Here is a 13626-nt window from a genome sequence, read left to right on the forward strand (position 1 = left end):
TCTTCTGGAGAAACTGAGATCTTGGGCAGAGCTGAAGAACCTGATTCCAAAAAACCAGACAGGCTTTACTACAAATTTGGGCACCACGACCAACTTATTGACACTGTCTATAATCATCGAGAAAGCACTCATTGCATCTAGGGCTGTTTTCACCTGCTTTGTACATTTCAAAGCCGCCTTTGACCGGGTCCCCAGGGCTGCTTTATGGGTAAAGTTAAAGAACTGGGGGATCTCGGCCAAACTTCTGGACGCCATAATACAATTACATTCAGTCACATGGATACAAGTAAAGTTGGGGTCTGGCACACATCTCTCTCGGAAAATCATGACAACCAGAGGCGTCAAACAGGGATGTGTGCTGGCCCCTTTACTTTTTAACTTGTTTATAGCAGACTTACCAGCCACCTTAGAGGAAATAAACAGCCACCCAATCAAGATCGGTGGGGAGTCAATTAGTAATCTCCTATATGCAGATGATTTGGTTCTTTTTAGTCTCACCCGGGTAGGTCTGCAAAGGCTATTAAACAAATTGCATAGCTAAACCACTATTAATTCCTTAGAGGTAAATCTAAAGAAAAGTCAAGTGGTAATTTTCGGAAGAAAACGCTACCTGGGAGGTGGATGGCAATATGATAAGATGAACCTCACAGTTGGAAAAACATACAAATACTTAGGGGTCAATTTTGACTCCAGGGGTTCCTTCGCTAAACAACGCAGTGAAATATCACTAAAAGCCATGAACCTTCAGGTGACTTTTTCTAAACTCTCAAAAAAACTGTCCGGACCAAGCTTATCACCCTTACTCAAAATCATGAGAGCAAAAATTGGGCCAACTTTGTCGTACGGCATTGAAATATTTAGGGGAAAACTAAATGCTAACCTAAACCAACATGTGACCAAAATCTACAAAAAAATCCTCCACATGCCTAAATCTGGTTCTGCAGCACAGATTAGATTAGAACTGGGTTTCTTAAACTACGAATTTTCGAATACTGGCTCTTATTTGAATCTGTGCCACAAACTAAGACAAGCAGAGCCAGGTACTCTGGAGTCATTACTTTGGTCAGACATCTCTCAGAAAAACCCAGCGGGATCGTATGGCTGTTTTTTTAAGGATGCAGTCAACCAATTATCTGTGGGCGAATTATGGGATCTCAACCCTAGTAAGGCTGTTTTTAAAATCAGCATTAAGAAACGCACTCGACTGAGGTCCCGAATTGCTGACAAAGCTCATTTCGCTAAACGCAAACATGCCTGGGCAATAATGAATTCCTATTCCCCTCCCTTATTTGTCTTGTACTTATCCCTTGTATTTAAAGCTTAGCTTCTTGGCTCTTAGATTGGGTGACTGGCAATTTTTAAAGGATTTACCTCACTGGCGTCGTACGTCAGAGGATGTAATGTGCAGGGGGTGTGGTAAGGCGGCTGAGACTTTAGAGCACGTGGTCTGTCTTTGTCCTGCAATTACGCCACAGCGCAGACGAAAACTGAAAGTCGAGTGGAATAGGCTGGGAACCCGGACCTGCAGGCAGGCAGTAATTGCAGCTCTGAATCCTGAGAATACAATTTTAAACATAGGCCTCACAGGTCTAATACGCTACGCATACCGCAATTTTACTCAATAACCGGTAGTGCTGGTCAATGTTTTTATTTTAATGGCATATAGTATATATTAAATCGCACTTTACCAAATGCTGCCAAAACTGGTTATATTTGACTGCATTCTCCTTCAATCTGCTTCTAGTAGTGGACCATTTGATTGTACCCATCATTATAACACTGCTAATTGTTAAGTCCTCAAACTTCTTTTTTGCCCAAATGCCATTGTTGTTACAGTTGCTGTGTATATTTTGCCTATTTTAAACACATATAGGTTACTGAAGTCCGTTAATGCAATTTGGAAGTTTTTATGTATCCACTGTTTTTACGTTTTACCATTTTTTTAACAATTTGTACTGTCGTTGGTATCTACTGCCTGTACTTTTATGGATATTTTATATCTAAATAAAGTTGTACTTAACCTAAAAATACAAGCATTAATCTTAGTAAATTTCTAATTTCCCACTGGTAATTCCACAGCTCGCTCTTTTCATTTGAATAAAAACAATGTTTCCAGCACTGCTATCCTAATCCCATACATTCTAAGAACTGTAGTAAAGAATAATTTTCTATGAATCAATCATAAATTAGGTAGGAAAGTAAGAGAGATAAAGGATATCTTGGTATTTAAGAGGACAGCTTCAGCTCCCCGAGGTTTGAAAATACAACTAGTCTTTTTTTGGACAAGTAGAACGTCGAAGTTGAGGGTCTGGTGGACTTTGAAATAATTAGCTACAACCGGGAAGAGAACTCTAGTTAACCGCATATTTATGGTCAACAATAGACAAGCAGGTAGGAAACACCATTTTTGCAACTCTATTTTTTTAACTTGTTCATTGTTTTCATTAGCATACATACATCCGTATTCCTATTTTGAAGTTTAATTGTCTTGTAACAAGCAGCAAGCATTTCAGGATCAAATAATAAATTAACCTGTTGTGCTTATTAAGGATAAACATTCAGACCAGTGACTCAACCAGCCATTTATTAACATGAAAATCAGAAGGTAAGCACAAGAGGAAGAGGATGGTGCAAAAGAGTAATGGATGAAGGAACTGTAAGTTAAAAACCTAATTCAAGCTAAAAAAGGGTTACGAACGTGCATGGCATCATTTGGTTCATTAATGGTCTCAAAATGTGCAAAGAATCAACTCCCTGTACATCAGCTTAAGGTCTATTAGGTTAAGCAGGACACCATTAGAAGCAAATCGATGTACTTGGCATCAAGTATACAGGGTATTGCTAAACAACATGTCTGCTCTATTGAGGGTTGTTTGTCCCTCCCCATTTTCGAAATCTGACAGCAAAGTGCCCAATGCCTGTACAGCCAGTGCTCTAACAACACCCCCCACCCCTGAATTTCTCTGCTTTGAGAGTGGCTGCCTCCAGATCTGCCCATATAACCACTTCTTTCTTCCACAGTTTGACTGCTGGTACCTTTGCAGTCATTCAGTTTCTTGCTATGCCTCTTTTGAAGGAACTATACATTTTCTGATTATTTTCTTATTGCGTGCTGGATCATCAGATCCAGCTGACATGACATGTTTTGCCACTAAGAAGGTTTCCTGTCAGCCGCGGCCGGTAGTAGGTGTAACTGCAGGGCGGTGATGTGGAGAGGGGGAGGGGCAGGGTGGTAGGTAGTAATGTATGAATTACGGACTTTAACAGGTAAGTAAACATGTAAATCAATAAAATGAATTTCGTTGTGTGCACTGTATCACCAAATGCGATGCAGTGCGCGCAACGAAATTTGTTTTATTTATTTATATATTTACTTACCTGTTAAGTCCGTAATCCATACATTACTACCCCCCACCCTGCCCCTCCCCCTCCCCACGTCACCACCCTGCAGTTACACCTACTACCGGCCGCGGCTGTTTCCTGTTGCTATTGTTTTTATTGCAGATTTATATAGCGCAAACTCGGCCCAAAGGTATTGGAGCGCTTTACATGAGTACCGGTTACATTACACATTCAGGCACGGGGAGATTAAGTGATTAGCCCAGAAACACAGGATGTGGGCGCGACCCAAGGCTCGAACCTTGGTTCCCAGCACCAAAGTCAGCAATCTAGCCGAAGGACCATATCCCCTCCGCTATCACTTCCTCAAACACCATACGATAAACGTCTGCACCCTCACTGTCACACCTATATAATTTGCCATGGTCAATGAATACATTTTATGTATTTTACTAGGGATAGATAGTTACTTTATTTGTTGATCAATAAAAAATATTACAATCAGGAATAAAACACAATAGGTTAAGAACATTATTTTTTGCCGATAAAATATACAGCTTTATACCGAAAAGTTAGCAGCAATAATAGAGAACAGCAATGAATAAGGTGCATTTGTGCTAATGGCTGGAAGACAATTCCAAATACTATTATTTAAAATTAAACAATTTTCTTTTAAGCAGGCCTACAAAGTACAGGTAAAAAAAAAAAAACATTTAGCATAAATCTCAAATTTGTTTATCCTATCACTGTAACAATTTAAAACCTTTGAAACTTCAATTCGAAGTTGTGAACAGAACTTTTAGAAGCAGATTATCATTTTAGCATTAAAGTCTTTAACAACACGTTCTGTCTTAACATTTATTATCAGTCTTGGTTAATAGTTTTTTTTCGGCAATATAAATAAACTTTACAAATTGTGGGATCAAGCGGGGCATATTCCCAGTGAGACAGATAATAATGGCGTGTCGACAAGTTCGTTAAAAATGGGTCTCAACAGAGTCTTCCGCTCTTCTAGCATTTGGGGGCATGTTGTTACTAAATGTGTTACAGATTCGTCATGGAAGCCACATAGCCTACACATTTTTGTGGACCAGTTTTTTTCTTATTTGGGTATTCCGTCCTTTGTCGGGTGTCTCCCAAACCGCAATAACATAAATTTGTTCCTTAGAAATGGTTCTAAGTGGGTCATCATGTATGATTGAGGTTCTAATTTAATAAATAAGTTGATAACTGACCAGGAGTGATTCTTTTTCTTTTTTTAGCTCATTCTTGCCTAGAAGACTCGATAAAAAAGTAACTGAACAATTTATTGTTTGTTTAAAATTGCTTTGCTCCTAACTTCTTCTGCAAAGGATGGGCACCTAAAATTATGTAAACTCTCTCTTAAATATGCTCTCCAACTCCTAGCATGCTCATACCTCATTATCTCCTGCCAGTATTGGTTTGCAAGGGTACCCAGTACTGAGCGAAACAGAGAATATAGAATTTTTAGAAAGGCAGATTGCCGTACCAGAGTTTGCCTTTTCAGACCAAATTCTAATCTGAGATTAGCTTGTCCAATATGCCTAGAGATCCCAAAGACTGATTTGAAGCCGTTTATTTGTAAGTCATCAAGAATTTTCACGTCTTTATCACGAAAAACCATTGAGTTGTAAGTCAAAGAGGTAGCCAGCTTTGCTTTCAGACCTTCAATAAATGTTCATGGTTTGGACAAGACAACTTGTCCCTCTACTTTCTAAAATCAAAGGACAAGGCTGTTGCCTTTGCTTTGAGGTTATTAAAATGCTGTCTAAAGGACATATTATCGTAGAATGTTATTCCTAGGTATTTATAATATTTCACGGTTTCGATATGTAACCCTTTGATTTTCTATTCTTTCTTATCTGTTTTTGTACTACCTATCATCATTATTGCAATGAATAAGATGCATTTGTGCTAATGGCTGGAAGACAATTCCAAATACTATTATTAAAAATTAAACAATTTTCTTTTTAGCAGGCCTACAAAGTACAGGTAAAAAAAAACAAAAAAACATTTATCATAAATCTCAAATTTGTTTATCCTATCACTGTAGCAAATTAAAACCTTTGAAACTTCAATTCGAAGTTGTGAACAGAACTTTTAGAAGCAGATTATCATTTTAGCATTAAAGTCTTTAACAACACGTTCCTGTCTTAACATTTATTATCAGTCTTGGTTAATAGTTTTTTTTCGGCAATATATATAAACTTTACAAATTATGGGATCAAGCGGGGCATATTCCCAGTGAGACAGATAATAATGGCGTGTCGACATGTTCAATATTTTATTGTGAGCTTTCCTTAGTCTTTTTCTTGCTCTTTTAGTTAGACCATCTGAGTTTATATTAATGGTTAGTGCCTGGATTGGAGTAATTTGTGGGCCATTAACTTAATCTGCCAATGTTAAATCCATGGCTTCATTTCCTTCATTCAAGACCTGGGATTTCTGTGGACAGTTTGATGGTGTCTCTTCCTTTAGAGATTGGCTTTCCCTTACTGCAACATTCCTTGTTGATGGAGCTAAATTATGTTGCTGAGTTTTACTAATATATATTTTATTTTTTCCTTCTTATCGCGGTTTTTGCCTGTAAACTCCCAGTTTCATCTGATGGTCCCACAGTTGTGGCTTTAGTATCCGGGTGAGAACCATGATTATGTTTGTTCAAGACTGATTTGTTTTGTACAATTCTGTCTGACATTGCCTTGACCTCTTGCACCATGGAACTCATAATAGTCAATAACTCTGAGATTTTATCAATTATTTGCGCACAAGTGCATGTTAACAGTTGATTGTCTTTGTCTGATTGGGCTTTGGCTACCCGGTTTGATAAGTGCAGCAATTTTGCATCTATCCCAGCTTCGTAGAGAGCCAATGTGCTTAACAAATCCACTTGAATGTTCAGTTTATCTGAGTGAAAATTGAGCACGTTGGTGATGTTATTCATTGTGTTAAGTAAACTGCCCCATATTCTGCTTTCCTGGCTTTTTTGTTTATTTTCTAAAGCACAGGTTCTATCCCAAAAATGTTCATCAAATTTGGCTAGCAATGATAGGTCAGCTGAACAAAGCAGATTAATCAAAGAATCAGCTTGCACAAGCTTGCTTTGGCTGTTTAAAGAAGGTACATTCTCTACGGTAACTTTGCCAGGGACAAGAGTTGGCTTATTGTCATTGTTAATTATACTGGTTTCCAAAATGCTTGGTGAGTCCATATTACATGAATATTTACTGCCATTTTGGCTGGTGGAGGCCTCTGGTATCATGATATGGCAACCCCTGGTGGTTTCTGACTTAGACAGAGCAAGGGAGGGTATCTGAACGAGGGTGGACATGAATACCTTATCACATGAGTTTTGGTCCGGGCCGGACAATATACTGAACACAGAATTGGTCTCGCTTTTTAATAGAACTTTGCGGTATTTCCATAACTGCACCTTTACGTCCATCGGATATTGCCGTAGAAGCTATAGTGGTCATAGAAGCGTGAACTTGAGCTTTTACCAGACGGGGACATATAGTTTGTGGTGTTGTTGATGAGATGGTCACAGTAGCTGCTGTAGAACAGATCCCAATATTATTAACTGCTAATTGATCATCACTGCCGGCTTTTTTTGTCTCTGGGCAAGGTAGGACATTATCAAACGTACACCCTGAGTCGTGGCCTGAGCCTTACGAGAATGCTGTGTTGATCTCAGATATTTGATTAGATATTTGATTGCCATTAGCACCTAGGGCTGCTGATGCTGTTCCATTATCCTTATCCTTGTTTACAGATTGTTACGGCTCAAAAAATCCTGTGATGGGTGGTTGACTGGTACTGCTACTGAGCCTGTTACGGGCTCCAGAGTATCGAGCAACTGCAGGGATTAGGTAAGTTCTGAGAACTGTAATAAATCACAGCATGTTAGATGGCACACTTCTGGACACTCTCGGGTAGTATCCAATTATATTCTTCAGGGTCGTGTCCACTGGGTCCTAGTCCAGGTCCAGAGAACATTTTTCTCTGGGGTCCTCTAGGATGCCTTTAGATTCCTCTAGGAGAGCTTAGTTCACTAATATCACTTACTCCCCAATCATAAATAATGACTGTAGAAGCTTGTGCATCTGCAGTTCCTGATCTTCCCTACCATGTTATCATTTTAAGGACTCAGTACTAACAGTTCTATAGGTGATAGTATTTACAACAGTTCCCCCATATCCAGCTGTAGGGGCATAATTCTGAAATAAATTACTCACTCTAGTTTTAGTAGTAAATGAACAAGGCACACGTCCATTTATTAAAGAAGAATAAACCATCCATGAGCATTTAGGTATGCTGAGTAATTTACATTTCTGAGAAATATTCAGATCTGGAGAGCACAGTATATATGATTGGAGTCAACAGGCATATTATCATCCAAAGTCACGCAAGATGAAGGCTCAGGTGCTATTTATACTCCACTAATGCCTTATGCTCTTTAATTTACTCCTAATAGTCTGTCATTGTTTAATTTTAAATGACTGGGTTAAAAGGCATTGCAGAAAACTCTTAGATGCTCAATAAGGGAATGTTGTATGCCAATTTGGAATCATAACAAGAAAATAGCATCGGAATGGATATATATTGTGCAGAAGCAAAGAGCTATAGAATAATATTGGTGTAGGTTGACGTTTCATAGGACAGTTGGACTTTCAATCCTGACCTAAACATTCATGCAGGTTAATGACTGCCCTCCTCCCATCTGTGCAGCTGTCAGAGGAAAACACAATAAGTTATCTGGATATCTAAATATTTAAGACACTTTAACAGCATTACAATGTCATGTGCTTGTCCCTAAAAGTTCAAGCTCAGGCAGCTGGATAAGTAAACAAAATGATCACAGCTGTGAGTGGGGCAAGCACTTTTTTGTGAAAGTACACAACTTTAGCCCAATCAAAACATGTAGTCCTGGCTCCAAACATGTGGGTGAGGCCAAAACCCCTCCTTAGTGATACTCACATAACGGTCTGGTGAAAGCTGAGCTGTCAAGCCAGACCATAAAAATAGAGATCTTTTTTAGAAAACGTTGCAACAGTGATTCGTATGTGAAAATTGCATTATCCATCAGCAGTACCTCCTACCCAGCTAAATCATCCTACTTGAGACTTCCACATCTTGTGACCATCACACGATATCTTGTTTTTGTGTTTCAAAGACTGGACAATATATAATGCAAACTGGGAAATGTTGCCTTCTGCCAAGGAAAACACCTTTGTATCTTTGCAACTGAAGACTACTCATGATCAACCTCCAGATAATCATTTAGATTTCCCCAGAAAAAAGGTGAGCGGCTGTTCGAAAACACTCATAGGCAGTTTTCAAACAGCTCAATAATTTTTTCAAAAATAGCAGACACAATACAAAAATAATTTTTCACGTCCTACATCTCATTAGTTAAAAGGTCAGAAGAAATCTGAGCATTTAAATTTCCACTTAGAAGTTATTTAGCTGGTGGTAACTGAAATCTTAGGTCTCAGTCCTAGAATCTTCTTATATTTTCTAATGAGAACATTCATTCTAAAGAGGGGTAAAATAAAAATATTCATCACAATACCACCCCTCTGTGGGCACCAGCTTCCGTGCTACTCTCATGTTCGAGCACCAACAATATTTTCAAACTGAGGGGGTCTGCTTTTGGAGAGGCAACACTGGCAAAGGTCAGAAGGAGCACCTGGAGCCTGCCCGTCATCTTGTCCAGGACTAGACTAGGAATCAAAAGCAGCCTGGGCAAACAATTTCAACTCAGCCCGTTCCTCTGTATATCTCTCTTTCCATCCATCCCTTCCCTGGGTCTCTCTTCTACTGCTTTGATCTCTCTCTACTCTATTTCTCTTCTCTCTACCTGCTACCACTAATCGCGGGACCTAGAAAAAGTAACTGTGGTGCTAGCACCAGCCCTGGGCCTGCAAACAGCAGCCTCCGGTGGTTCTAGCCCACCGGGAAATGCTTGATGCAATAAATGGCCTGTCCAGTCCTGATCATGTCATAAGAGTGCTGAAGGTGGAGCACTTTAAAGCACACTGAAACTTGGCTCTGGAGCAAAGGCTCCAACAGGGGATAGCTTGTGATATGATCTTTACTCCATAAGGGGCTTTCACTATGAAGGGTGGCACAGCTTTTAGAAGGCCCTCAATGTTTTAGATGAGTGAGGAGGTTTGCCTATTCACACCAAGGCAACTTCCTACTATGCAGATGGATGTGGCTCTGTCAATAAATCCCTAGTGTTAAAATACTATGCAAACTTCTCAGGTTAGTGAAGAATTTGTGCAACATATCTCTCTTTTAATGTGCCCTCAACCAATACTAAGTCATGGCGTTTATCTAAATCTTCGTTTTATTAAACTGCTACCATATGATTGATTTGCTGCAATACATTTTTTTTAAATAAATGTGATTGTTATTGTATCTATAGATGTGTAAGTCTGCTGTGTATCAGTTTTCATGAATGAATACTCGAGACAGCGACATCTGCCATACTCTCCAATGGTTTGTTAATGTGCCTGAGCTGTGCGCCTTACACGATGCCATCCCGCCATCCTAGTAGACCTGGGAGTGACGTGTTCAGACGCGGATCATGAAGTAGAGTGGAGAAGTGTATGAGCTTAATGGGCAAGCAACAGAAAGGGCAGTCAGTGCCCAGAAGCTGCAGGGAGCAGACAGAGCAGTGTGAGAGCAGAAGGGGCAGGAAATAGAGAAGGCAGGAATAATGATCTGGCAATGCACTTAGCGGCATGGTCCAATGTTAGAATTGGTCAAATGGCATGCTTATCACAAGAGAATACATCTGCCACACTCGCTTTCCAGCTGCAATCCATCCCAGTTTATATTCAAATTAGTATTGTGACCTGAGCCCCACCAATATTTTTGTGAACCTATCTCCCATGCCCCTAGAGATAGAAGCAGGTCCTATGAGAAGAACAGCCAATAATGTTGTGCTTTTAAGCTCTGCATCTAAGCCTTTTATGGATGAATTAATAAATGTTGTTGCTCCCACCATGGGGCTTCCAGGTTTGTCTTTAAAAACTCCTGAAGCAAAACAAGAAGTCACCGAAAGAGGGAGGTTTCGCCAACCAACACTCCAGGAACATCAACATATGCCACATCCTTTTATTTTGGGAATCAAAGTCATGCAGATTAGACCAACGTGATAATCTATGGGTGTTCCAGGAGACTATTCACCAAAAGCCTCCTTCTGTCATGCTGTTTTAGGAACACATGGAAAAGCTGCAGGGTGTCATATTTGCTGCACTTCTTTCCAAAATTAACCATTTAACTTTCATTTTTCTTGTCCCCAAATGTTAGGGTCTGATTCATAATGGTAAATTTACACTTCTGTGTAAGTATTCAATTATTTGCTATTCACAAAGGGTTTTAAAAGTAGTATCTTTACAGGTGTGGAATCTCCACACATAAAAAAATAGGTCTTTTTATGTACTGAAACTCTGCACTCGTAAAGATACTACTCATAAATCCCTTTGTGAATAGCAAACAATCGTAAACTTACAAAAAAGTGTACGTTTAACTTAGTGAATCAGGCCCTTAATGTTGCACTTAGTTATTCTTGATGAAGATGATAATTCTCATTATCTTTATCATGCTGATGAAAAAATAATAATACTTACGAATTTCACAGTTTACACCAACCCAACCGTGTGCACAGTGGCAGGTGTAGCCATTGGGCTGATCTACGCATGTCCCAGAATGATGGCATGGACTGCTGTCACATTCATTGACGTCAATGTCACAGTCTTCTCCTGCAATGGAAGATAAAAAAATGAAATTCACATTCAAATGCTGTGATTTCCAACTCTCTAATATTTGCTGGGCTGTGCCCATTTTCCATTCAAATCAAGTTACAAAACACAACAAAGCTTATAAAAATTCGTGCTTCTCTCCTGAAGATTTAAGCCAGAATTATTGAATTTTCATAGGAAAAGTGATTCTATTTAAAGGAATATATAATGCAAACCTTTCACCTGGAGACAGGCTGTCCCTTATGCTTTAATAAGCCTTGGACTTGGTAGAGTATCTGGTGGGGTAACCTGAGATAAGTCAGCCTTGTTTTACTTTACTTTGAAATATGCAGACTTTAACCCCTTGGATGAGAATCGATTGGCTTAAAGAAGGGAAGTATTTGATAATACCGGTCAATTTTGCTTGAAATGTATGATCTACGTAGCATATGGGCTAACAATCAGATGTCCAGGAACTAAAAATGTGCCCTCTTCACCTCGATATTAAAAGAACAATCTTATTGAAGGATGTCAGATCACTTTACTCTTTAACAGTTTTATATAACACCAAGGACCGAAAGACATCAGGGCACTTGGAAAAGAACAACAATAACCCAAGGTCTACAGAGAACAAAACCCGGGAATCATCCTTTACAACGCAACTTTTACCACGCAGTGCCTTTACGACACAACTTTTACAACGCAAACCATTACAACGCATTGCGCTGGGGGGCGCTCTAGGATAGGGAATAGGTTTAATGTACTATCCAACACCTTCCCTACGATCCACGGGGACTGGAGTTGGAATAGTAAATGAAACTATTCACTATCCAGCGCCCCAAAGCACTATGCGTTGTAATGGTATGCGTTGTAAAACTTGCTATGTAAAAGCACGCGTGGTAAAAGCATGCGTTGTAATGTCGTACATCCAACAAAACTCAGATGTTTGAGAGGGCTGGTTTAGCCCTATTTCTGGGACAGAAGCCAGATTGATTGGTGTCCAGTATTCAGTATACTTTTGGGTTCGTGGTGGGATTAGAGCTGGGAAGGTACCATTTACTACATAATTTTAGAGATTCAGGGAAAGTCAGGGGTGTGGAACAGTTGTTCAGATTAGCCAATTTAAAATGTGACAATGTAGTGTTCACAGGTAAAGGAAACTCCCTTAGTTGGAGACATCTGTTTATGAATACAGTTATGGTGGGAGCAAGAAAAACTGCATGTTTATCAGAGGGTCAGTGGGGTAGGGTCACCTGGTCTCTAGATAGGGTTCGGGCTTAGCAGCGAGGAGCTGGTTGGGTTTGTACTGTTTTTGAGAATTTTAACATATGAGACATTACGTCTCTATGTGAAGTCTAAGAAGTGCATGTGGGGATGAGGAGACTGCAGATGGTTGCGCATCTGATGTTTAATACTTTTTCAATGAAGAAGGAGCCTTGGGTGTTGCAAAACTCCTTGGGGGTATATAGTGGATGTGGTGAATAGAGGTTTGGTGAACTTTAGGAAGACTTTACAGAGTTTGCTAAGCCTACTGTTTGCTTAAAAATGTTTTTGCACTGAAGATAGGGCTGTGGTTGGAGGTCCTGGGATATTAAATGCCTAACAAAATACATATAAGGACAATATATGCCAGACAGATTCTAGTTGGTGGACTTGCTGTTTGAGATGTTTAAGAGACTTTGAGTACCAAGGATTGTGTCTTCCCCTAGTAGTGCCTTTCGTTAGGGTGAGCAAGTCTTCAGGGGTTTGAAGAGGGCAGTGTGGGTTCATTAAAAAATGTAGGTGGTAGAGGTATTGGTGTGGACGATAGGTGTTCAGGATGGATTTGAAGGCTTGGAAGTGAAGTTTATTTCTCTGAGCAGAGAAATTGGGGGTATTGCTAGCTCTGTTAAATAGTAATTGGGGGATTGATCTTAAAGGAAACCATATGATGGTCAGACCAGTTGACATGGGAGATTTCGAGGTTAGATGTCCGAAGGCCATCCTATACCACTGTGCCTAGGCCACATCCCTTGATATGAGAGTGGGAAGTAGTTGGGACTTCATGCCTAACTTGAGTATGTTTTAAAGAATTCTTTGAACCTGAGAACTGGATTGGTCTGCAGGCCAGATGTTGAACTTTCCAGTGATCAGGAGCTGCTTTCATGTGACAAGAGTAGTACGGAAAATTATTCAAAAAAATGATGTGCTGCTCGAGCAGTAGCATTTATTGATTTTGAGAGTGTTGGTAGGTTAAGTTTGAAAAGATATGCGGAAGGCTCAAAGATGCGAAAAGGAGTTGATAAAGGTAGTTTATTGATAAGGAATTTGCTCTTGTGAATTATAGCTGTACCTCCCCCTTTTGCCTGTTGCCTTTTGGTGTAGGCTATATTAAAGGTTTATAGAACAAGGGTTTTGATATAGCAGTTGGAAGATTCAGTATACCAGGTTTCTGTGATTAGGATGCTGTCAAGGGCAATGTCTGTCATGAGATAATGACGGTGCTTGACAGGGAGCCTAGCATTAATTAGGCAGC

At 39.7% G+C, this 13626-nt stretch overlaps 1 protein-coding gene across 1 annotated transcript in view; it reads right to left on the bottom strand.

Moving 5' to 3' along the window:
* DNER (delta/notch like EGF repeat containing) overlaps positions 1 to 13626 on the bottom strand; it is a 1147135-nt gene that overhangs the window by 72033 nt on the left and 1061476 nt on the right. Inside the window, exon 11 of the mRNA XM_078668148.1 lies at positions 11001 to 11132. Within this exon, the coding sequence (XP_078524274.1) occupies positions 11001 to 11132 (132 nt within the window). The remainder of the gene's footprint in view (positions 1 to 11000; positions 11133 to 13626) is intronic.

The sequence above is a fragment of the Lissotriton helveticus genome, chromosome 11 (genome assembly GCF_964261635.1).
Source record: "Lissotriton helveticus chromosome 11, aLisHel1.1, whole genome shotgun sequence".
Classification (NCBI taxonomy): domain Eukaryota; kingdom Metazoa; phylum Chordata; class Amphibia; order Caudata; family Salamandridae; genus Lissotriton; species Lissotriton helveticus.